Source organism: Elephas maximus, chromosome 21 (assembly GCF_024166365.1).
Source record: "Elephas maximus indicus isolate mEleMax1 chromosome 21, mEleMax1 primary haplotype, whole genome shotgun sequence".
In the NCBI taxonomy this organism is placed as follows: Eukaryota; Metazoa; Chordata; class Mammalia; order Proboscidea; family Elephantidae; genus Elephas; species Elephas maximus.
In genome coordinates, this window is record NC_064839.1 from 39,966,983 (window position 1) to 39,991,111 (window position 24,129).

Genomic DNA, 24,129 nt, shown 5'->3' on the forward strand with positions numbered 1-24,129 from the left:
CTAGAAAATTTCTATTCCAGCCTATAAAACCCTGGATGTCCTGGGTCCCTTACCTAAAAGCTGCCTCATTCTGCTCCAGCTGGACTAGGTCCAATGTGTTCCCTTGAATAGGATTCATCACACGGATCACAGAGGCCCACTGTCCATTGCCAGCCTTGGGAGCTCCAAAAATGGACTCAGGGAGGTTTTCATTGAGGAATGCTGCTGCCATCTCTGCAGCCAGCTCTCGCTCATCCTCCCCTGCCGCTTCCACCATTTCCTAAGTCCAAAGAGCAAAGATGAGTCAGTGTGTTCAGATGCAAGTGCTGGGTGAGAAGTAGATGAATAGTAAGAACACCTCTGGGGGGAGATCATAATATATAAAGTAGCAAGTATGTCTACCAAAACCAGGACTTCCCAAAATAAAAAATAAATGCAGAGGTGTACAGACAAGCAAAAGGGGGAATATCACTAGAGAGAAAATCTGGTCTTTCCCATGGTTTTATTCTACTATTCACTATTAGTAGAAAGTGCCAAAAAGAACAACTAACATCAGCTGTGAACTCCTGACTAGTGGTCTAAGTAGCATGAACATAAAAACACCATTTTCTACCTAACAGATCTGATTTCCCTTGGTAAGACTACTACTTGTCTCCTGTCTTCTAGGCAGGATATGGTTCCACATGGTTATAGCTATTTGGTTTTTGCTGGGATTTCTGGGAAGAACTGGTGCTGTGGGGAAAATTAAACTGTCTCATTTGGGGTCAAATCCAGGAAACATTTAACAGCCTGGCACAGCAGCTCAAGGACTGAAGAACTTCTTCCAGAGATGGAGCTTAATGCCGAATAAACCCAAGCCAGTTTATTAGTCCTGGGTCACAAGAAAGCCTGTGAGACGAAGGACTCGGCAAAGGGCCCTATACAAAGGACCTGAAATCTTTAAAAATAACAAAGAATATAATCAATTGTTATAGGAGTTTAAATTTTTCAACACAATTTCACATGAATACCTTTTAACTTAGCCCGTGAAGGCCAATCTCATTACCTCTGCCATCTGCTGCTTCCTCTGAGCTTTTGTGGCCTCAGTGTAGGCGTTGTGGTCAGTCTCAATGATGATGAGGTTGTTACTCTCAGGGTGGATGACAAATTTTCTGGGCGTGTACTGCAGTGGAAAGGCTACTTGATTGAAGACAGCACCTAGCTTCTCCAATGCCAAAATCCTATGGCAAAAAACAAGGTACTTAAAGGGTCACTCACTCAGGACCTAGAAACTGGTGTTGAAATGGACCATGAATGGTCACTGTAAACCCATCATTCCCTGAAGCTCTAATATTAGCATTAAAAAAAAAAAAAAAAACCTGTTGCTGTTGAGTCAAACAGAGTAGAACTGCTCTATACGGTTGTCATGGCTATAATCTTCATAGAAGCAGATAGCCAGGCCTTTCTCCCATGGCACCACTGGATGGATTCAAACTACCAGCCTTTAGGTTAGTAGACAAGCACGAATCACTTGCACCACCAAGGGACTTTACAACATGAAACTACAGCCTTCTAATAGGGAAGCTTCTGCATAGGAGACAAGATCTGAGAAAGGGCCCTCCTCTCAGGCAACACCCATCACATTTTACGACGATTCTAGCTTTTACTAGTGAAACCCTCATTAAAACAGTCAAAACAATCTTTTATCACCCCAATAATGTGATAGAATTACATCAGAACTAAGATTTTGTCTCATGACTGACAAACCCTGCAATAAAGAGTGCCAATTCCAAACTTGTTCTCAACTACAATTACCTGAACACATGGTATTTGTGCTGATGGTGTTTCATAGGTTAAGGTGAATCCCTTTAAGAATGAAAATTACCTCAGCTTTGGAAATTCTGATAGAGAAGGCAAATAGGGAAAATACAAGCTTCTGTCAGATGGGATATAGAGATACATCTAGGCGAAGTCATGTGGAAAATGAGCTGAATCCAGGTACTCTTAAAAATATAGTTACTTGATCTCTGGTGATGGTGTTTTATTTGTTGTTTAAATTACAAGGTTAAAAAAACCCCAAAAACTATAAGGACAAAGAGAATGATGACAAGAGCAAAACCCCAAATAAAAATTGAGCCCCCAAACCAACAAAAGTTTAAGACTTCAGATTTAGAGGATATCTCAGTTAAGTCTTAAAGGAACGAGAAAAGACAGGCAAGTATAATTTCCTAAAATGATAAATGGATGTACCCTTTGTCCCAGCAACTCCACATCTAAAAATTTATCCTATATTCATAGACATGTGGAATGATATATGTATCGGGTTTTTTCATTGCAGCAGAGTTAAAAGCACATTGTTAAAATAACATAAATGTCAATCAAATATGGACTAGTTAAATCAATTATGGTACATCTATACAACAGAACACTCCATGGCTACAAACTGAATGTGGGGGGCCATATAGTTCTGATACTGAGTGATTTACGAGACATAACGTTAAGGGAGAAAAGCATGCTGTAAAGCAATATATGTAGTATGCACTCTATGTAAAAAGGAGGAAAACAAATATACGGACATACTTATTAGTATGGAATCCCCCATACACTACAACTGGGAATGTAAAAAGAAGTCGCTCTGGAAAACGGTTCCAAAAAAGTTAAATACAGTTACTTATAAATACCCACTGCCGTCAAGTCGATCCTGACTCATAGCTCATAGAGTTTCCAAGGAGCACCTGGTGGATTCGAACTGCAGACCTTTTAGTTAGCAGCTGCAGCACTTAATCACTATGCCACCAGGGTTTCCACAGACACACGTTTTCATTTCTCTTGGGTACACATCTTAAGAAAGGAATTGCTGGGTCATGATAGTTACCATATTACCCAGCAATTCCTTTCTTAAGATATAAACCCAAGGGAAAGGAAAATATACGTCTGTACAAAAACGTCTACACAAATGTTCATAGCAACATTATTTCTAATAGCCAAAAAGGGAAAACGATTGATTCTGACAGCGGGTACTATGAACAGTGGTATTTAAAGTACACTCCAAAGAGCTTTGCTTTTATCTGTTTCAAACAGAGGCTGTCCCTGATTTTTTTTTTTTTTTTGGGGAAAAAAAGTTCTGCTGCTGTGAAAACCTGTGAGGATTGTCTAATTTCAGATGAGTTAGGGAACACAACCACACAAAACAATCAGAGGGAACATGGATGAGGTTACATTGAGGCTGAGCCTCAAAGGAGGGGTGGGATGCTAACAGGTGAGATGCCCATGGGGGCAGTACTCCAGGAGGAGGTGCAGATAGAAGAAAGATGCATGACCAATTTTCCTGGAATTGAAGGTATATAAAGATGCTGTAAGGTTAGAGAGAGGAAGATGATTGTGAAAAAATACTGAAAGCTATGTAAAGACATTTGGAAATTTACCTGATAAGCAACGGGGATTAATTTATTAAGAGGTCACAATTCCATTGTGAACAGCCAAAAGTTATAGCCAAGACATAAACAACTTGGACTGCATTACAAGTTTAGAAAAATGAAGTGAAAAATCAAACTGAATAGGTTATTTTCCATCTTGTTAGGAATGCTATATAGATAGTGCTCACTCTTCAAGTCCACTTTATCAATATAAATAGTTCCATCAACTTGAAAAAGCCTGTTGATGTGTGCTGTCAAGTCAATCCCAACTCATAGGACAGGGTAGAACCGCTCCATAGGGTTTTCAAGGCTGTAAACCTTTACAGCAGCAAACTGCAACATCTTTCTCCTGTGGAGTGACTGGTGGCTTGAGCCAGCGACTTTCCAGTTAGCAGTTGAGCGCTTAACCACTGCAACACCAGGGCCTAGGTAACGTATATTGAGGTTGGAATTTAAGATATAATACTGGAAATGACAAGATAATGAGAAAAGTTATCAGTGATCCAAAACTTATTCTAATCCAACAGTTACTACCCTTTTGTTAGAAAACAAGAAGCTTGGATCTCAAGAAGACTGGACTGCACCGCTAAATACTTAAAACTTGGCCCTGGAAGTCTAAACAGAAGCTAGAACCCCAAACACCGAAACTTGGCTACCAGGTACTTCAATCCCTGAACAGGAGCCAAATGAAGGTTTCAATTACAACACACTAGTCCCATGGTGAAGGGCTGGCTCCCTGCCATCTCTTCACCACCTCCTCCAATGTTCTGACAGAATCAAAGTATAATCCCTTGGCAGAAGGGCTTCCTGCTGATCTCAACACAGGGCTCACTCACCTCAGCGTATTGGTGGAGATAGCTACGATGCCTTCAGGACACTGTTCAGAGGCGAAGCCAGATGCAAATTCCAACGTCTCATAAGACAGGGGAGTGAGATGGAAACGAGACTGGTAAGAATAGCTCAACCATGAGCGGCTTGACATGGCTAACACCTGAGGAAAGAAAAACACCTCTGATAAGCTTAGGAAAAACTCAAAAGCACAGCATGTAGACCAACAACTATCCCCAAATTTCAGTCACAAGAATTCTCTAAGGAATTTAGGACACCTAAAAGGCTATCTTAAGAAAAAGATGCCTAGAGAGGAGATGCTTAGTGTTTGCTAAAAGCATGGGCTACTATTAGCCATGTGACCTAGGCTAATCACTTAATCTCTCTGAGCCTCAGTTTCCACACATGTAAATACTATCACAAAACTAGACATATGCAAGAATTAAAAAACGTGTTAAGAACTAGCACAGTACACAATACCAATACCCTTAGCTACAAAGGACACAGGAGTCCTGGGTGTTGTAAACAGTTAACACACTTGGCTGTTAACTGAAAGGCTGGAGGTTTGAGTCTACCTAGAGTCACCTCTGAAGAACGACCTAGCAACCTACCTCCAAAAAATCAGGCACTGAAAACCCTACAAAGCACAGTTCTACTCTGACATGCATAGGGTCACCATGAGTAGAACTCCACAGCAACTACCCTTCTCCCCCTTTAAAACAAAGGACACAATATTTCCTAGCTTCTTTCATATTATGTAATAAATTATGAAAAAATGACAATGACAAGATTGCTCATGGCCAGTGGTGCCTTAGATGCAAGGTTTCCAGCCATCCTCAGTCCCATTTGCACAGCCTGATGGCTGAAGGGATCAGTATTCCAATAATCAATTTATGGCACAGTACTGTGGAGCCCCAGTTAAGGAAGCTCTGGATTAAGGGACCCAAGAATACCCACGTGAAGATAAGGTAATGTCTAACTTGCTAAATGCTGGTGGATTAGTGAAGAGTAAAAATTTATACCAAGGGAATTTTTCTCTGCTGGTAGCAACATCAGAACATACTGCCCACCACCCCCTTTTATTACTTACTGCCTCCTGGCCTTGCATCCGGACACGAAAAAGTTTCACAGGACGGGACCCCAGGTATCTAGTGCGTGTGTCAGACAGATCCCCAGTGACAGGGTCCAGGACCGTTCTTAGCAGCACACCATTCTGATCGAAAGGAGAGAATTACGTGATGGGAGCTCAGCAGCTGTGGTGAAAAAAACCTCTGCCTTGAGTACTTTATATAATAAGCTCAGAGCAGATGGAGGATAATGCCTTGGGAGTTTGAAGAAGATTCTAATAATCTGACAGTCTTTCGTTCACTCTCTTACTAAATCACTCCCATTCATTCAAAAAGTTATCAAGAGTGAAATTAGTCGAAAAAGAGCAAATATAGTATGCGATGACTATTATAAGAACTCAAGAAAAAATTTAAACATAGAAGAAAACATTCTTTGATGGTTATGAGGGCAGGGAGGGAAGAAGAGGGGAATTCACTACCTAGACAGTAGACAACAATTATCTTAGGTGAATGCAAGGACAACACACGATATACGGGAAGTCGACACAACTGGACTAAACCAAAAGCTACAAAGTTTCCTAAATACAGCCAAACACTTCGAGGGACAAAGTAGCAGGGGTGGGGGCTGGGGATCATGGTTTCAGGGGCCATCTAGATCAACTGGCATAACAAAGTTTATTAAGAAAATGTTCTGCACCCTACTTCAGTGAGCAGTGTCTGGGGTCTTAAAAGCTTGCAAGCAGCCATCTAAGATCCATCAATTGGTCTCAACCTACCTGGAGCAAAGGAGAATAAAGAACACTAAAGATATAAGGAAAACATTAGCCCAAAGCAGAAAGGGCCACGTAAGTCAGAGACTCCATCGGCTTGAGATCAGAAGAACTAGATGGTGCCTGGCTACCACCAATGACCACCTGACAGGGAACACAACAGAGAGTCCCTGATGGAGCAGGAGAAAAGTGGGACGCAGAACTCAAATTCACGTAAAAGGACCAGACTTGATGGTCTGACAGACTAGGGGAACCCCAGAAGACATGGCCTCTGGACTCTGTTAACCCAGACCTAAACCATTCCCGAAGCCAACTCTTCAGACAAAGATTGGACTGGACTATAAAACAAAATAATACTCTTGAAGAGTGTGCTTCTTAGTTCAAGCAGATACACGAGACTAAATGGGCAGCTCCTGTCCAGAGGCGGGATAAGAGTACAGAAAGCGACAGGAGCTGGCTGAATGAACTCAGGAAAACAGGAGTGGAAAGGGCGAGTGTGCTGTCAGATTATAGGGACTGCCAACTAGGGTCACATAACAATATGTGTGTAAAACTTTTATATGACAAATTAACTTGAGCTTAGACTTTCACCTAAAGCACACACAAAAAAGGGCACTGAGCATCAATAAGTGAAAGCACTTTACTGTACATTAGATTTTTTTTTTCTTTTAAACCATGTATGTTAAACTCTTTATACTCACTAAAAGCAACAAGGCTTCTGAGAGAAAAGGCTAACTCAGGCCTCAGGCAAGATGTTTCAGAAGGCAAGGTAGCCACCAAAGGTAGTTAAAGTCATGATAAAAAGACAAAAAAGCCTACTTGAAATTTGAAAGGGGAGCTTGCACTGGTCTAAAATCAGGCAATTTAGGGATCAAAAAAAAAAAGAAAAAGATTATAACAGTCTGAAGCATAAATACATAAAGGCATAGGTTCATAATATTACTTTAAAAAATAAACAAAAAAATCATAAACCACTTTGTCACAATTGCTATGGCATCAACTCCTTATCTGAAAACAGGTTAAAAAACAAAGAGAAATTAAAAAAAAGTATTTATTCTTTTCCTGTACAAAAAGTATTTCATGGTAAGCAAAGAGATAATGAAACAAATTTTGTCTTTAAAGAAAAATTCAGCTAATTAAATGCAGAAGGAAATGGCAAATCATTTTTCAACCCCTAATAAACAATGAATCTAGGCAATATGTATCAATGAATGTTATCCTTGCCCCCGCACCCGCAATTAAATGTGAACTGAATCAATCTCTCAGTCTGTGATGCCTAATACAACAGTCACTGGCCACAGGTGGCTAGTCAGAAGTGAGACGTGATGTAAGCATAAAGCGCAAAGTACAAACCAGATTTTAAAGACTTAGTACAAAAAAATAAATAAATAAACTATCTCAGTAATTATTACATGATTATATGTTAAAATGGTATTTTGGATATGAAGTTAAATCAGACATATTAAAATCAACTTCATCTGTTTATGTGTCTACTAGAAAGTTTAAATTACATAGGTGGCTCACATTACATTTCTATTGGAAAGCACTGGTCTAGATCTCACTACAAGTTTACGGGAACATGAAAACCACCATTAGGAGTAAATCTGCCAAATCCAGAAAGCAGGAAATTCTACGAAACAAAAGACCTTAAAAAAAATTTTTTTTTTAAGGAGGGGAAGGGAACAGTTATACAGAGACATAAAAAGACATATCAAGCAAATACTAGTGTGCAAGGCTTTGTTGGGATACTGAAGAGAACCAACCGTAAAAAAAATTTTTCTGGGGGGTGGGGGGAGAACAACATGGACAAGATACCAGATGATATTAGGGAGTAATTGTTAAATTGTTGGGTATGATGATATTAAGGCCTTAAAAAAAAAAAAAAACAGGTTAGAACTTCATTCTCAAGTGTTTATGGATGAAATATGTCATCTTCAAATAGAGGAATAGATAAAACAGGAACTGGAGGATGTCAACTGTTAAAACCAGGTGATGGGTACATGGATGTTCATTATATTAGTCTCTAACTTCTGTGTATGTTTGAGAATTTCTAAATTAGAATGTAAAATTAAAAAGGAAAAAATACTTGAATACCACGTTGCAAACAACAGAGAACACCTTCAGGCCCTTTATTGTTAATGGAGCCCATCATGACCATCGTAACGCCCATCATGGCGTTTAGTTTCATAAGATGCATATTGTGGGAACTATAGGTGACCTTGGAGGCCCCCATCTAATTCTGACCCAGAGCAGTGGTTTCAATGTATTTTTAACAGATGTGAAGACTCTTTATAAGATAAGTGAAAGGCAGAACAGTACCATAGGCTTTTCATAAGGCAGATACCTGAAACCATGGGTACAGAAAATGCCTATATTCAAACAAAGAAGAGCATGAAACCTAAAGAAGGTCTGACATCTGGATTCCTTACCTGCAGCCCAATATTGAGGTAGAGGAAGCCAATAGAGCCCCTCTCACCCAGCTCATCCTGCTTCTCAGTCCCACCCATTTCCACGATACACAAGGACTCAGGCTGGGCGGGGAGAGCCTGCATGCTCAGAGGTTGCAAACAGTCCTAAGGATGAAAGAGAGCAAACAGTAAGAACACAGGAAGTGACCAACTTGGGAGAAAAACATACCTAAAGGAAACTAATTCTAGGAGTAAAGAAAACCTGAGGAGTGCAATCTAAGAGTCGTGGATTACTAAGTGGCTTTCAAGGAGCCCTGGTGGCACAGTGGTTAAATGCTTGGCTGCTAACCAAAAGGCTGGCAGTTAGAACCCATAAGCCGCTCCATGGGAGAAGACTTGTAACCCAGTCCCCTAAAGAATTCAGCATAGGAAACCCTAAGGGGCAGTTCTACTCTGTCCTATAGGGTTGTTGAGTCTGAATCTACAGCACATAACAAGGTGACTTTCAGAATAAGCTCTGGGAAGACCTTTTTGATAAAGTGAACAGTGGTAAATGTAAATAAAGGGCACCTCCCTGAAAGTCATCTGAAGCCCTGGAATGAGTTTCTTTTATATGTAGGTTTTTTGTTTTTTAAACTACAAAAGGGAGTTAAGGCTTACTTAAGCCAAAAAAGCTTTTAGTGGCCTCAGATCAGTATTCTTAAACCACAGCAAAAGACTCCTGAGGGATGCTGATATAATGTCAGAGTCCAGCCCAGGTGATCTCAGAGATGGACATCAGGAGTGGGCCAGGTACTCAGGCTGCAACTGGAAGATCCTTAAGTCAATGGTCGACACTCACTGAGGGATCCAGGGAGATGATTCTGACGGTGTTGTCCACCAGCCCCACAGCCAGGAATCGAGACCGCTGCTCTCCAGGGGGTACATTGGCCAGGCTCATGCACACCACATCTGCCGACATCTCTTTTCGCTCTGTGTACTCATTCAGCTGCCCTGACTACAGGAGTGAGGACAGAGAGTGGTCACAAACCAGAAGGCGATGCGCTAAGATGCTCAAACTCACCCCCAAACTCTGGAACTGGGCAAGGAGGGCATTTAGGTTTCTTTCTGCTTTCTCTCAATCCTCTTACTATAGACAAAGAACTTCCCCATTTGAGATCCCAACTCTGAACCAAAAAAGCTAATAGCAAGCAAAATTACTGCCTCCTACTGACAAAAGAATCAAGAGGCCTTTGACAATTTCATTGATTCACAAATTTTCTAAGTCAATCTCCCTCTCAAGAAACTGGAAATACACAAATATGTTTATCTATTGATGAGAATTCTTTGGATAAAAGGGAATTAAAATATAAAGGTTAAAGATAAAGCAATCTCAACCATAGGTGCACAGTTAGACTAACAGACATCTTAGTTGTTCTACAAGTTGACCACATCCTCAGACGTCCTGAAAGCAAGATAATTAAGTGTACCCAACATCCTTCCACACAGAAAAGCAAGAGAACTTCTAAAATGGATTCACCATTGCGGAAACTGTTATCTATGCCAAATATTAGGTGGAAAAGTAGAGTGTGAAGAGCAGGAGAGCAAGTATTTCATTTCCAAAATGGCATTTCATGATCACAATTGGACATCAACTTTCCCCACGCTGGGGAAAAGGGGTCACAGATGGGCTTGTGGATGGACACTTGCACTCCCCAATTCTCTTTCTTGTGAATGTAAACACCTGAACCTACAACTCCTATCTTTATCTCTGGGCCCTGCATGAAGTCCCATCATTGAATGTTAAAATAACATACGGGATCCATCTCAAAGTAGACCAGCTCTCCTCCTGTCAGGGCAATCACCACTTGCCGCTGGTTCACTGCACACTTCACAATTGTTTTTTTACCCGGAGTCTTCCACTCATTGACTCTCTTGTCTGCTCGTATGTGCCGAATGCCATCTGGATACACCTAGAACCAATAACAGAAGGAAGGCTGACTTTAGCCACCTGATTCATCACTCAGAATGAACCTCAGCCCTATCAGATCTGGAGGCATTGGTATTAAGGCACCAGTTGGGTCAATTACAAAGAGTCAATAAGCCCCAGGCAAGGTCAACTTAAAAAAAGTTTTGCAATGTCCACGTCAAAGAAGTTCAAAGTTCATTAATAAAATACTTATAAAAATCTTTGAGATAAAAGCAGGAACAATGTGTCTCTTTAACAAAGAGGGAAATGGCCAGAGAGGGGATGTTTAAGTGCCAAAAATTCTACAAGTGAACCCCTAAGTTATTTAAAATCTGAAAGACCTAATTCTCATGCAACTCTTCATGCTGAAAAAAATATGTTTCCTTCTCCCTAAGGCTTTCTGGCAGGTGAGAATACGGAGACATGAATAAAGCAACTTATACCACTAGGACAAAAAGAAGACAAAGTAAGGTGAGTAGGCATGCAAGCTCTCTGAGAACCCTCACCTGCACCAAGGCATCATCTCCTAACAAGGAGCACGATAACGTTGGAGTGGTGCCAAGGAACCCGGAATCAGTCACTTCTTCTACAGTCTCTCCAATGGACAACACAAGGGTGGCATTCACGAAAGACACAATGATGTAGGCATCAAACTCATCTGAAAAATGAAAACAGAAGGAGTTGGTTAGCTAAGAACTCATTAGAGTTACAAAGCCAAATGAGACACATTAAGAGTTTTCTCTTAGAAACCTTCCAAGGAACTTCTTTTATGTGTAGTCACCACACAGAGTCATGTGACAAACAGCACAGGATGGTCCAAAAGATAACTCAGGGTCATAATAGCCTGCAGATATGACTTGCTTTTACTTCAATATCCAACACCTCATAAATTAATATTTTCTTGAGACATTCACTGGAGAAATGAGAGAGGATATGGCAAGGGATTCAGCAGTGTGAGGAAATTTTGAACACTACAATATTTATATATATTGAAGCTGCTGTTGTTGTTAGGTGCCGTCGAGTCAATTCCAGCTCAGTGACCCACACGTGACAGAGTAGAACTGCCCCATAGGATTTTCTAGGCCGCAACCTTTAAAGAACAGATCACCAGGTCTTTCTCCTGCAGAGCCACTGAGTGGTTCAAATCGCCAGTCTGTCAGTTAGCAGCTGAGTGCTTAACCATTGAGCCATCAGGGCTCTTTATACTGAAGACAGAGTTCATTTATTTGTGTTATTTGCCAATAATAACCCATTCTTAACCAGGAAAAATTCCCAGCTTCCTCCAAAAGAAGCTAATGAATAAACCAGAGATTACTTAAGCTTCTGTGAACTATGTCATTCTAGAGTTGGAAACTGAGAATCCTAGCATATTGTCATATTCTAATAGTAAGAACGCTAGATAACTGGGAAGTAGAGGGTAGAGGGGAACTGTTTATTTAAAAAATACAATTCCCCAGTGATCATGAGCAATCCAATTAGGATTTGCTTTTCATTTAATGAAATATAGTTGGATAAACACTGAGTTGCTCAAGGAGGTCAGAGAACCTGAGGTATAAGGAAACCTCAAAAGTTTCTCATGCAAATTTCACAGTTTAAAGGTCATCTATTTCCCATATAATCCATTACATAATATGAAACAGCCTCTGTATGTCTCCTGTATCGAGCATAATTCTAGCATAAAGCTTGATAAATACTAAATAAAGCCGTGTTTATTTTTTAGAGTTGAGATTTTCTAACTTTACACTTGAATTTTCTGTATCAACTCCCCCCTTTCTATCCTCTGTACCCCAAAACCAGGTAAACAAGGTACTGAGTAACAAGCCAACCAGATATTAAATAGGAGTGGCTGCCTCACTCCTAGCAGAAGCAGCTAAACGACCCTCTATTTGACTGAGTACCTATCAGAGCCCAGCCACAGCACTGGCCTTCCCCACCCACATGGAGAGGAGTTTTGATTTTGATGGCTCCAAATGCAGTTTAGCTGAACTAACGTTACTAGATCAACTCAGCAGAATCGGCGTTCTTTACCGGAAAGAGGGCCCAAGTGAAGATCTATCATTGGTGTATCCTACAGCGTGTTCTGACCTTGTAATAGGACATAAAATCAATTTCATGGGCCAGATTCAGCATTTTTATATAGAAAGCTATTAAACTTTCGTTCTAGTTAATACATGTTGTGCTGGGCGGCTAAAGGCAAAGATCAGGAGATGTTTCCCAGTGGGTGTGCTCTAATGGCCAGAACCAGGAATCCACAGAATAAGGGTTCAATTCCCAAATCACAAGGAGTAACACTGGATGAGCTGACACGTGCTTTTGGTTATTTGTTATAACCATCAACACGTATCAAATACTTTTGGGGATACCCGATAGGATAGCTTTTTAAGACTTAGCACTATTCACTATTAGAAAATATGAGTAAGGACATGGTTGTCCCTGAAATGGATGTCTTTTAATAGCTTTCAACAAAACCAAAATCTGTTTGCATGTGGCACCAACTTTGGTGCCTTGATTCTAGCTGTTTTTGAACAGGAAGTTCTGGTGGGTAAAAGTAACAAAAATTGCTTAAATTTTATCACTACATAAACATTGTATCCTTTCCCCTGTTTTCATTATTGGAATCTAATGCCTTAAAAGCTGTGTCGGAGGAAATTAAAGCTAAACCAAGGGCTTTAATTGGTCTCTTCCTTGGGCCAAGGAAAAAAAAGTGGCTTCCAGAAAGAGACCAGTAAACCTTGACTTATACACAAGAGACTGGTAGGAGGGAAGAGAGAAGGCTGCTTGGGCCCTTATCTTCCACTTGACCGAGGCCCCACACCACTAAGGTATAAAGGAAAAGAAATGGCCAGTGGACTTAAATAGGGTCATGCTTTTGCTAATAAACTCCAACGAACAGGAGAACAATGGCTGGTATTTGAAAGCCGCTTTCCATCACAGATTCCCTCAAAATACCCATTTACCCTGTGAATACTAAGAACACTATAATTTTCACCTCTCCCATTCTATAGCTAGTAGAACAGGCAGATTAGTTGCTTTTATGTCCCAGTAAGGTGACAGGTTAAAAGCTGGAGTTCAGAACAAAATTAAGCTGCAGTTACGGTGAATGACTAGGAACTATAAATATCCATGGAGCATTTTTCTAGGGGTTCCAAGTCTCATCAAAGGGCGCTAGAATCTGTAAGGGTGTGAGAATGAATCTTTAGGTGTCAATTAAATAGGAAATATACCTGTGTTAGCACTGTTAAAGGACTCTACAGAGGAAATACTTCACTTCGCCTGCCTTAGTATCTATATCTAAGACTCAGTAAGCAGCTCACTCCAAAACGGAAAGTGAGATCATGCAGATGATTTAACCCTCTAATACCTCATTCTCTCTCTCAAAACTGCCTGTCAGGCCTTAGTGCAGTCCTGAATATACTCAAGTTTTCTCTAGGGACTGAGTTTTCATTCTTCCTTTACATTCAGACTACCTGGTGCTTGTCTTGCCTTAATGCAGTCCTGAATATATTCAAAAGTTTTCTCTAGAGACTGATCTTTCAGTCAGTATATCTGGAATATACAAAACTCTACAGGAGAGTGTGAAGCTAAGGTTTTCTAGCTCAGCTTAGAAAGACAAATTAGTCATTCTTTTCCAAGTTCTGTGGGAGAAGCCAAGAGAAACTGATTCTTGCCTCAGACCACTTAATATACAGGCAGATGGGTGTGCATCATTATAATGCACGTGGATGGCCAGCTGCAAAGTTACCCTCTAAGAGATACCATCAGGCCTCAATATTTTACGCAGGTCCCTCTCCCTGGGTAAACTACAAGGCCCCAAGGTAGACCCTAGCAGTAGGTACACACCTGTGGTGATCAGCACCTTCACCAGCCACCTGTGGAAGAGAAAAAAAGGCTTGGTATTGGTAGTGTGCATCACCAAGTACCAGCCAACATTAGTATTTGCCTGGAAGACTGCAGCATGTGTGAACAGAAGGGATGTTCACTGAACTGTAACTTGGGGTATCTGGAAAAAGAATTAACAGAGACAGCCTGACCCGATTTTGTGGGTGATTAGTCATAATTGTAGTTTTTGAAGAGTACAATTTATCAGAATGTAGTTCTTTCCTAGATCTTGATATTTAACGGGGAAAAAAATTTTCAGCTACAAGTACCATCATGCAACATACTGTCTACCACTAACTTTTCAAATGTCATCTCTTCCAAAAAGCTTTCTGTGACTCTCAATGGTATGTCCAAATGTTCTCCTCTCACCCCTCCTGCAATATGCTGTGCCTCTCATCACATCAGAACACAAAATAGTTTTGTATACTAGTCTTTTTTGGATGGCAAGTGCTGTCAGGCAGGGATCGTATCTTAATCACTCTGAGTACGTGGGCAAGCACTCAAACAACTGTAGGGTGAGCATATAGAACTTATCCTGATAAAAACCAGCAGGACCCAGAGATTCCCACTGCAGTCAGTCAAAATGAGCACTGGATTGGGATTTAGGAGACAGGATTTTCAGTCCCTATTTTTTTTTTATTACCTAGATGTGCTGGCTTGGGAGTCAACCCCTGTGAGCCACCATTTCTGCCTTCTTAAAAATAAAGGGTTAATTTGGTACATCTAAATCTATTTTAAAATTAAAAGTTTATTTAAAAAGAAAAAGTGTGTATGTATATATGTATATACGTATATATATACACGAAGAGTACATTAGGTTATGCCAAAGGATCTTCCAACAGTACAGGCAATGTTTTCAAGAGCCATAATACCAATAAGTTAGCAATCTAACAGGTGAATATCAACACTGACCAGCTGCTTCTTTACGTGGACATTATAAACAATTTGGAAATCTTTCAAAACCAATTACCAAACAATTATCTTCTTATGTATCAAGGTCTCACAGATAAAATGAGCCTAACTTACTATTCACTTTTGCTTTTCTTTCTATGCAACTCAGATTTTATTCCAATGCCTACATGAAAACAAAACCCATCAAAATGTGTATCCCACTAATATAAAGAAGTCTAGCTCCTACACATTTCCTAGCTCCCTTAAATTTGTTTCACACAACCAAAACATGTAAATACCAGAAAGAAGACTTTTTTTTAAAAAAAAAAAAGCTTTGTATGCTGGCCAGCATGACCTTACTCACCATTCCTGAGGGAGTAAGAAGGTGACAAGGTCTAGGAAATGAAATGACCTATAGTCACAAAGTGAATCAGAGGGAAAATGAGAACTGAGTTCTATTTGTCTGACACTGAAACTCAATTGTCACAAGACTTTTCTTCTGTTGCACTACAGCGCAGAAACCCTGGTGGCGTAATGGTTAAGTGCTATGGCTGCTAACCAAAGCTGCTAGCCAAAAGGTCGGCAGTTTGACTCCATCAGGTGCTCTTTGGAAACTCTAAGGGGCAGTTCTACCCTCTCCTGTGGGGTCGCTATGAGTCAGAATCAACTCAACAGCAATGGGTTTGGTGTTTTTTTTTTTTTTTAGTTTTTAAAAGTTTTAGAATAAGGTGACCATTTTTAACCAGGAATTCATCAGACTCCCTTTCCTCTCCCTACTCTCCACCTTTCAACTGGCTCTAAAATTCTTATTTCATTCAATCTATCTCTGCTTTCCTTAAGCATAACTACACCCATGAATAGGACTAGTTAATAAACTTTACCAAATCTCTTAATACCTAGAAGAACACCTTCAATTTCACTGCTTACTTTGGTTTCAGCACATTAGAGAACATATTGAAGAAAAATGAGGAAGCAACAACTTTTCCCCCATACCACAGCTCTTACATAGAAGGAATCAGTGCTTTAAAGATGAACATAAAGCCAAAGGACACCACATATGACCAAAAAAATAAACAAACCAAACCCATTGCTGTCGAGTTGATTCCAACTCATAGCGACTCTACAGGTCAGAGTAGAACTGCCCCATACAGTTACCAAGGAGCGCCTAGAGGACATGAACTGCCAACCTCTTGGTTTACCAGCCATAGCAGTTAACCACTACGCCACCAGGGTTTCTGCCACATATGATAGCTCTACAATACTAAGTGTATATGCACTCAGAATGTTCACAGCTACCCTATGCCCCCTCACCCACTTCCACAAAAAGAGGTAGATGAAGGCATGCTGACTGAAAGATTCAAAAGCATGGTGTTGGGCCAGAAAAAAGTCTCTAATAAACGGTGCTAGATGAAAGTGACAGAATTATTGTGAATGCAGCCTCTTAAGCATTCTTCATCAACGGCACCCTAATCCTCATTAGGACTGTTGGGAACAGGCTGCTTACCTTCAATGTGACGACGTACTGTCCAGACAGCATTGGGATTACCGGGTAGCTCAGAGACGGCCATTTCTGACACCTGACAGGAGATGAGGCAAGTCACAAATCCAATGAGCACGGAACACAGCTGCTTGTTTACAACTATACTAGAAAAAGGTCACAAAGGCAATGCTAAGACTGTATGTTGGATTAATAGAACTGGAAATGGAACGTGTGGCTAAATGCCTCCATGAACAACTGCCTCCTCTGTCATGAGACCGAAGAACTGAATGCTGCCCCGCTACCATTACTGAACATTTTGATCAAAGAGTCCATAGAAGAATCCTGATCAAAGGGGGGAAGATGCAGAACAGTATTTCAAATTCTCATGGACTCCAGGCTTCCTGGAACCATGGATAAACCCCTGAAATTACTGTCCTGAGATAATCTTTAAAACTTTAACCAAAAATATCCCTTGAAGTCTTCTTAAAACCAAATGGTCTAGCTTAGCTAGTAAAAAAGGCCTGCCTTGAGCATTATACTCTTTTAAGAACTATCTATATGGATCAAATCAACAACTGTAACTTGAAAAATTAGGTAAGAACCTAAGAGAGCAGAGAGCTTATGTTAGTGGGGGAGCAACAACTCAGAAAAGGAGGATGAGAATGGTTGCACAATTTGGCGAATATGATCAATGTCACTGAATTGTACATGCAGAAATTGCTGAATTGGATGGTGTATGTTCTGCTGCAAATATTCTCAACAACAAAAAAGAATGGAACCAGCTACTCGAAAGAGAATGTAAGAACCAAAAAAATTAGAGATGCTGGCAGTGCCCGTGACCAACTTTAGCAAGAAGTCATGGAATATTTCCGTGGGCACAGCTGTTGCAGGCAAACACGTGTGCTTCCTTTGGGTATGGCATGCTTACATCCTCCTCAGAAGGAGAGTAAGCACTTGGGAAAGAAACAGGCAATCTAAGTTAGCATCTCATTTCTTTCCCTAGCTTCCATAAGGCCAAATCCTACCTCTCTTTATGGACCAATTCAAATGCTGTATCCCTTAGAAAAACTATTCCCTTATCTACTTGGTGGACAGCCATATCTTCCTCCTATAAACTCTCAAGTATCACTACCTCTTAGGGCACTTATCTACAGAAGTGATTTCAGGAATTGTTTCTTTCTTACAAGACTTGTGCTTTTAAAGTTTAGATTCTGTATCTCCCTGAATGTTCTGTAGGCCCTCCAACATCAGGGTGAATGAACTATCTAAAATTAACTAAAATAATCTAGAAGGGAATACTGGGCACGGGTTACACATGAACTCTGTACTATCTTTGTAACTCTTCTGTAAATCTAAAACCATTCCAAGATAAAAAGTTTATGGCCTAGAGAATAAATTAAACAGTTTAACACATTATATGGTTCAACAGTATTTTGTAGAAAGAACTGAAGTACATTCATGAAAAGCATTAATCTTTTCATAGTTTACTGCTATGATAATATCAGGGAGAAGACCTGATCATGGCTAAGAGAATCCTGGAAAACTTCATCATCAAAAAAGTCCAACACACTTTCATGATAAACACTCAACAAACTAGAAATATAAGGAAAATTCTACAGAATGATAGAGGACATTTACTAAAAACATAGCTAATCATACTCAAGTGGGGAAAGACTGAAAGGTTTCTCCCTAAGATCAGTAAGATAAAGATGCCCATTTTCACCACTGCTATTGAACACTATACTGGAAGTTCAAGCCAGGGCAATTAGGGAAAAGGAAATGAAAGAGATCAAAATCAGAAAGGAAGAAGTAAAACTGTTTCTAGTCACACATGACATGATCTTATACAGAAAATTTCAAAGAATTCACAAGAAAGCCAGTAGAGCTAATAAACAAATTCAGCAAAATTATAGGGTAAAAAAAAAAGCAACACACAAAAATCAGTTCTTTCTATACACCAACAATGAACAATCTGAAAAGAAAATTAAGAGAACGATTCCATTTGCAATAACAGCTAAGAGAATAAAATACCTAGGAACGAATTTAATAAAGGAGGTAAAAAACTTGTACACTGAAAACTATAAAACATTGCTGAAAGAAATTAAAGACCTAAATAAATGAGAATATACCCTGCGTTTAACATTGTTAAGATACTAATACCTACATCAATTGGTTCCATCCTATTTGGAGCAAGGGAGAATGAAGAAAACCAGATACAAGGAAAATATTAGCTCAAGAGACTCTAAAGGTCCACATAAACCAGAGACCCCAGCAGTCTGAGACAAGAGCTAGATGGTGTCTGGCTACCACCAATGACCTCCCTGACAGGAAACCCAACAGAGAGTCCCAGATGGAGCTGGAGAAAAGTGTGGAGCAGAAAACCCAAATTCATATAAAAAGACCAGACTTAATGGTCTGACAGACTGGAGGAACCCCTGAAACTATGGTCCTGGACACTCTATTAACCCAGAACTGAAACTGTTCCCAAAGACCAGTCTTCAGACAGAGAGATTAGACAGGACTATAAAACAAAAAATAATACATGTGACAGGTGTGCTTCTTAGTTCAATCAGTACATGAGACCAAATGGGCAGCTCCTGTCCGGAGGCAAGATGAGAAGGCAGAATGGGACAGCAACTGGCTGAATGGACACAGGGAACCCAGGATGGAAAGGGGGAGTGTGCTGTCTCATTGTGGGGACGGCAACTAATGCCACAAAACAATATGTGTATAAGTCTTTGTATGAGAAATTAACTTGAAATGTAAACTGTCACATAAAGCACACACATACAAAAACACACAATAAAAGACATCAATACCACCCAAAGTAATCTATAGGTTCAACGCAATCCCTATCAAAATTCCAACAGGTTTTTTTTTTTTTCTTACAGAAATGGAAAAGCCAATCCCAAACTCATATGGAATTGGAAAGGGTACAAACAGCCAAGAGAATCTTGAACAAGAAAAACAAAGCAGAAGGATTCACACTTCCTGTTTTCAAAATGTACTATAAAGCTATAGTAATCAAAGCCCTCTTAAGAAAAGACATACAGATCAATGGAACAGAACTGAGAGTTCAGAAATAAACCATCTATGGCCAAATGATTTTCAACAAGGATGTCAAAAAAATCCATTCAATGGGGGAAGAACAGTCTCAAACAAATGCTGGAACAAATGGATAGCCACATTCGAAAGAATGAAGTTGGACCCATGCCTCATACCATACATAAAGGTTAACTCAGAATGGATCAATTACCCAAATATAACAATAAACCTCTTAGAAAAAAACAGCAGTCAAGTGCCAAGATCTTGGTTTTGCCAATGGGTTCTTACATGACACCAAAAATGGGAAAAACAAAAGAAAAAACAGATAATTTGGACTTCATCAAAACCAAAAACTTTTGTACATCAAAGGATTTTATCAAGAAACTTTAGGGAAATGTGGGGAAGAAAATAATCTTTCTTTCATAGAAACATTAAATACATCAAAGCCATAGGCTGCCCGGGCAATTCTTTCCCCAAAACCTAGAGATGGTCTGGAAATTCCAATCTTACCTCAAGTCCATGCCTTAAGACTCTCAAAGATGATCGAGGTCCCCTACCACAAGCCACATATAGCTGTGGAGTGTCTTCATTGGCCAGATCGGCTATCTGCAAAGGAAGTAGAAGAAAAAAAGATGTCTACTTGTGCTAAGTCTTTCACACCCAACCCTGATTTTCAAGGGACAAACTTTGAGTTTATTGAACTTATCAACTGGCTTTGGGAAAAAACGTGAATCAGTTTGAAGCAGCAAGAGTTTTTCTAACAACAAAAGGCTTAAATCAGTTCTGAAGCTAACAACCTTTTACAGTTGGTGACATGAAGTGTTATATAATAACCTCTACCTGGAATCTGGAAACCCTGGTGGCAGAGTGGTTAAGTGCTACAGCTGCTAACCAAAAAGGTCAGCAGTTCGAATCCGCCAGGTGCTCCTTGGAAACTCTATGGGGCAGTTCTACTCTGCCCTATAGGGTCGCTACGAGTCGGGATCGACTTGACGGCAACAGGTTTGGTTTGCTTTGGTTTTTAACTGGAATTTAGCATTAAAGGTAATAAACTACAGTATTATTAGTACCTGTGGCTTTGTCACTAATACAAACCAAATCTATTCATATCACATTAAAGTCTGCAGGTACCTCCAATTATCATTTATCCTCATCACTACTTCAAAATTTTACTCGTTAGACCTGCTGCTAGATTGCATATGACCACAGTTGCCTCATTTACTTATCTACAGACGCTCCTATGATGTAACTGGCCAACTCTGCATCTGGTTGTTTAGTCACCAAATGGGGAAGCCATGTGTTTTCATACTGATAACCTGGACATTTAGCTGCTTTTCTGTATAATTAAATTGTTAATTTTACTCTTAATCTGCAAATTATTTACACAATTATTTCTTCAAATTCCAATGATGGGAGAAAAATCACTAACAATCAAATTAGGGATTACTCATACTTATTTCTTGCTAGGAAACCCTGGTGGCATAGCGGTTAAGTGCTACGGCTGCTAACCAATAGGTAGGCAGTTCAAATCTGCCAGGCGCTCTTTGGAAACTCTATGGGGCCGTTCTACCCTGTCCTGTAGGGTTGCTATGAGTCGGAATTGACTTGATGGCACTGGGTTTGGTTTTTTTGGCTTTACTTCTTGCTGCCCTTAGAACTAACCCCACTCTCAAAAAGGAAGAACAAAAGCAGTTTATTTCAAACTGGTTAATGACACCAGGGAGTGCCTGAATGCTGATTTCTTGTTTCCCCAACACAATGAGCAAGCACCTCTCCCACTGAAGTGTGATCAACTAGACAGGGTGGTCCTCAGTGGCCACTTCAACCCCTGCAATCCAGAACACAATACCATGGTAAAATCCCTAGCTGCTACAATTGAGTGTACAATCTTCATCTGTACCACCTCAGGTTCCTCCCTGAGGATGTGATTAAAAAGTTATTGACTGATCCCAGTGTCTCTGAAATATTTTCGAGAGGAACTGAGTGTTAAAATGAGATATAAGTGTTAAAACACAGCTATACATAGATAGCTAAATGATACAAGGTCAATTTCAGAATACTGTGCAGTGTATGAGCCAATTTACATTAAATTAAAAAGAAAAAGATTTCATATAAATATATATACGCTTGTAGATGCAGAGAAAATACCTGGAAGCAATCACAAGAACTTAACACCAACTGTCTCAGTGGAGTGGAAGGTGAAGAAGATCCAAGCCCCTCATCTTTTGTATGTTAATATTTTACACTTCATAAGTTTTATAATTAAAAAAGAAAAAAAGAGCCTAAGGATTTATGCAGTGGGTCTTAGCTCCCAAATTTCTATCTCTAGCTGCTTCACCTTTACACTTTGGAGATTTCATGAACATGCTAACAAACCTATTTCACAGACTAGACTTTAACTGGAGTAAAAACTTTAACCTCATTAAACTACAGATTCAAAAATAGTCATCTCTGCTCATTATGGAGGTGACTGGAAAGGCCCACACCTGGCAAAACAGAATAGGAGAGAGGCTATCCAACTCGTCGACCAGCACAAGGTTTTTGAGCGGTCTTGGCTGAAAGAAGAACGTGTCTCCTTCTTCCAGAGGCATAGCAGATGAAAACTCAGGTTCTTCATCATCATCTCCAAGGTGTGCAATCTGATATAAGTAACTACGAAGACAGGAAGAGAGAATTTAGTTAGAACATTTTAAGATGTCTGACACCAACACAATGCCCATAAAGCATTTTACAAATACCTAATCAGAATTATAGCATGCATTATCGAATCAGTATCTATGGCTTGCCATCTTTCCCTCTCTGAATTGGATTTTCTCCTTCTTTTTCTTAAGAACAGGGATGAAGAGACACGATTATTGAATTCAAACTGGTACAGTGGAAGGATTTTAGTATCATAGCAGTTAAAAGTAGTCTCTGGAGCTAGACTACCTAGACAAACCCCAGCTCTGCCCCTTAACTAGCCACCTAACCTTAAGCTCGTTAGTTAACCTTTCTGTGCCTCACTTGCCTCACTTATAAAATAGAAATAACAATATCTTCCCAAAAGATTAAATGAGTTAATATGTATCAAGTACTTAGAATAATGCATGATACGTAATAAGCAGCGTTTACCAAATCAAATAGATAAATGAAACGCAAAGAAAATCCACAACCACTTCCTACTTTAACCAATACCCAGCCCAAACCTACCAAAAACCAAGATTTGGTGATGGTCTTATAAAACTATACAGATATTACAGTATTACTGCCCAAACAAAGAGACTCAGACATCTCTGCATCTAAGCAACAAAATCATCTTGCCATTTTCCATTTTGTCCTCTGGCTAATAATGCTTCATAACTGATTCAAAGGCAAACCATGAAAGAGAAAGCAATTTGAGAATAGATAAACTATAATAAAATATAATCATAAACTGATGCTCAACACACCAACATATACCAACATACAACAAGCTTTTCAGAAGCAGCTCAACTAAAATAAAACACTAAATCACTGGTCATGTTGATTCTTTAAGCAATGTACCAGACCTTCAATACAAGAGCACTGTGCATACTACTGAGTGCAGCCTTTTAGAAGCAGGATAAAAATGACTAAATCAGTGTCTGAAATACAGAAAGTACTCAATAAATGCTAACCAAATAAACCATAGCATTTAACGCTTTCAGTAAACACTAGATTCTATACTAAATCATGAAAAAAATAAATGGGGTCATTATCCTTGAGAGACTAATATTAGAACTGAGAAAACCTACACATATAAAAAATTAACTAATACAAACTCCTTATTCAGATAAGATGTCTATGTACAGATGACAAGACCAGCCTGTCAAAGATACCTTCAGTGTCCTACTAACTGCCAGATAACCAAGTGGATGCTGGGCTCATTACTTCCATCACAGTAAAGTTTGCTTTGGCTCAATCCCAATAAAATAGCTTCCATGACTTTAGTGTAATACTTAACAGCAGGGACTTTGGAGCCAAACCATCTGGGTTTGATTTAGATCCAGTTATACGATCTTACTCAAGTTTCTTAAATGCTGTGACCCAGTTTCCTAAACTATAAATAGAATAATGGGACTATCTCACAGGCAACGTTATGTATGAATATTTATAAAGTACTCAGAACAGTGCCTGGGCCATAGTAAATGCTGTATATCAGTGTTTGATAAAAATAGGTTGTTGGAAGGATTAAAATAAGTTAACACCCACAGCAGATGATTCTGATGCCCCAAATCACAAGTCTTTAGCCTTCCAGATTTCAGCAGCAATGCGTAATTTCTCATGAGCTCAACTCATCTCACTGTAACAAGCATCCCATCTGATACTGTAGACTTTCTATACTCCATCCCTAAGACCTTCTCCTATCTTGTGGGAGGTTGCCTGAGCACCAGAATGTGCAGCGGGGTAACTGTGCACCAAGGAGAGAGAGGAACTCGTGG

General features: G+C 39.7%; 1 protein-coding gene across 2 annotated transcripts in view; it reads right to left on the reverse strand.

Annotated features, from left to right (window-relative positions):
* SF3B3 (splicing factor 3b subunit 3) overlaps positions 1-24,129 on the reverse strand; it is a 54,567-nt gene that overhangs the window by 10,181 nt on the left and 20,257 nt on the right. For both annotated transcript variants that reach the window (XM_049863592.1, XM_049863591.1), the window contains exons 9-19: positions 22,177-22,342; positions 20,201-20,296; positions 16,670-16,742; positions 10,902-11,053; positions 10,244-10,399; positions 9,289-9,444; positions 8,469-8,612; positions 5,293-5,415; positions 4,211-4,365; positions 1,025-1,199; positions 54-259 (exon numbers count right to left, since the gene is read on the reverse strand). In XM_049863592.1, coding sequence (XP_049719549.1) covers positions 54-259; positions 1,025-1,199; positions 4,211-4,365; positions 5,293-5,415; positions 8,469-8,612; positions 9,289-9,444; positions 10,244-10,399; positions 10,902-11,053; positions 16,670-16,742; positions 20,201-20,296; positions 22,177-22,342 — 1,602 coding nt within the window. The remainder of the gene's footprint in view (positions 1-53; positions 260-1,024; positions 1,200-4,210; positions 4,366-5,292; positions 5,416-8,468; positions 8,613-9,288; positions 9,445-10,243; positions 10,400-10,901; positions 11,054-16,669; positions 16,743-20,200; positions 20,297-22,176; positions 22,343-24,129) is intronic.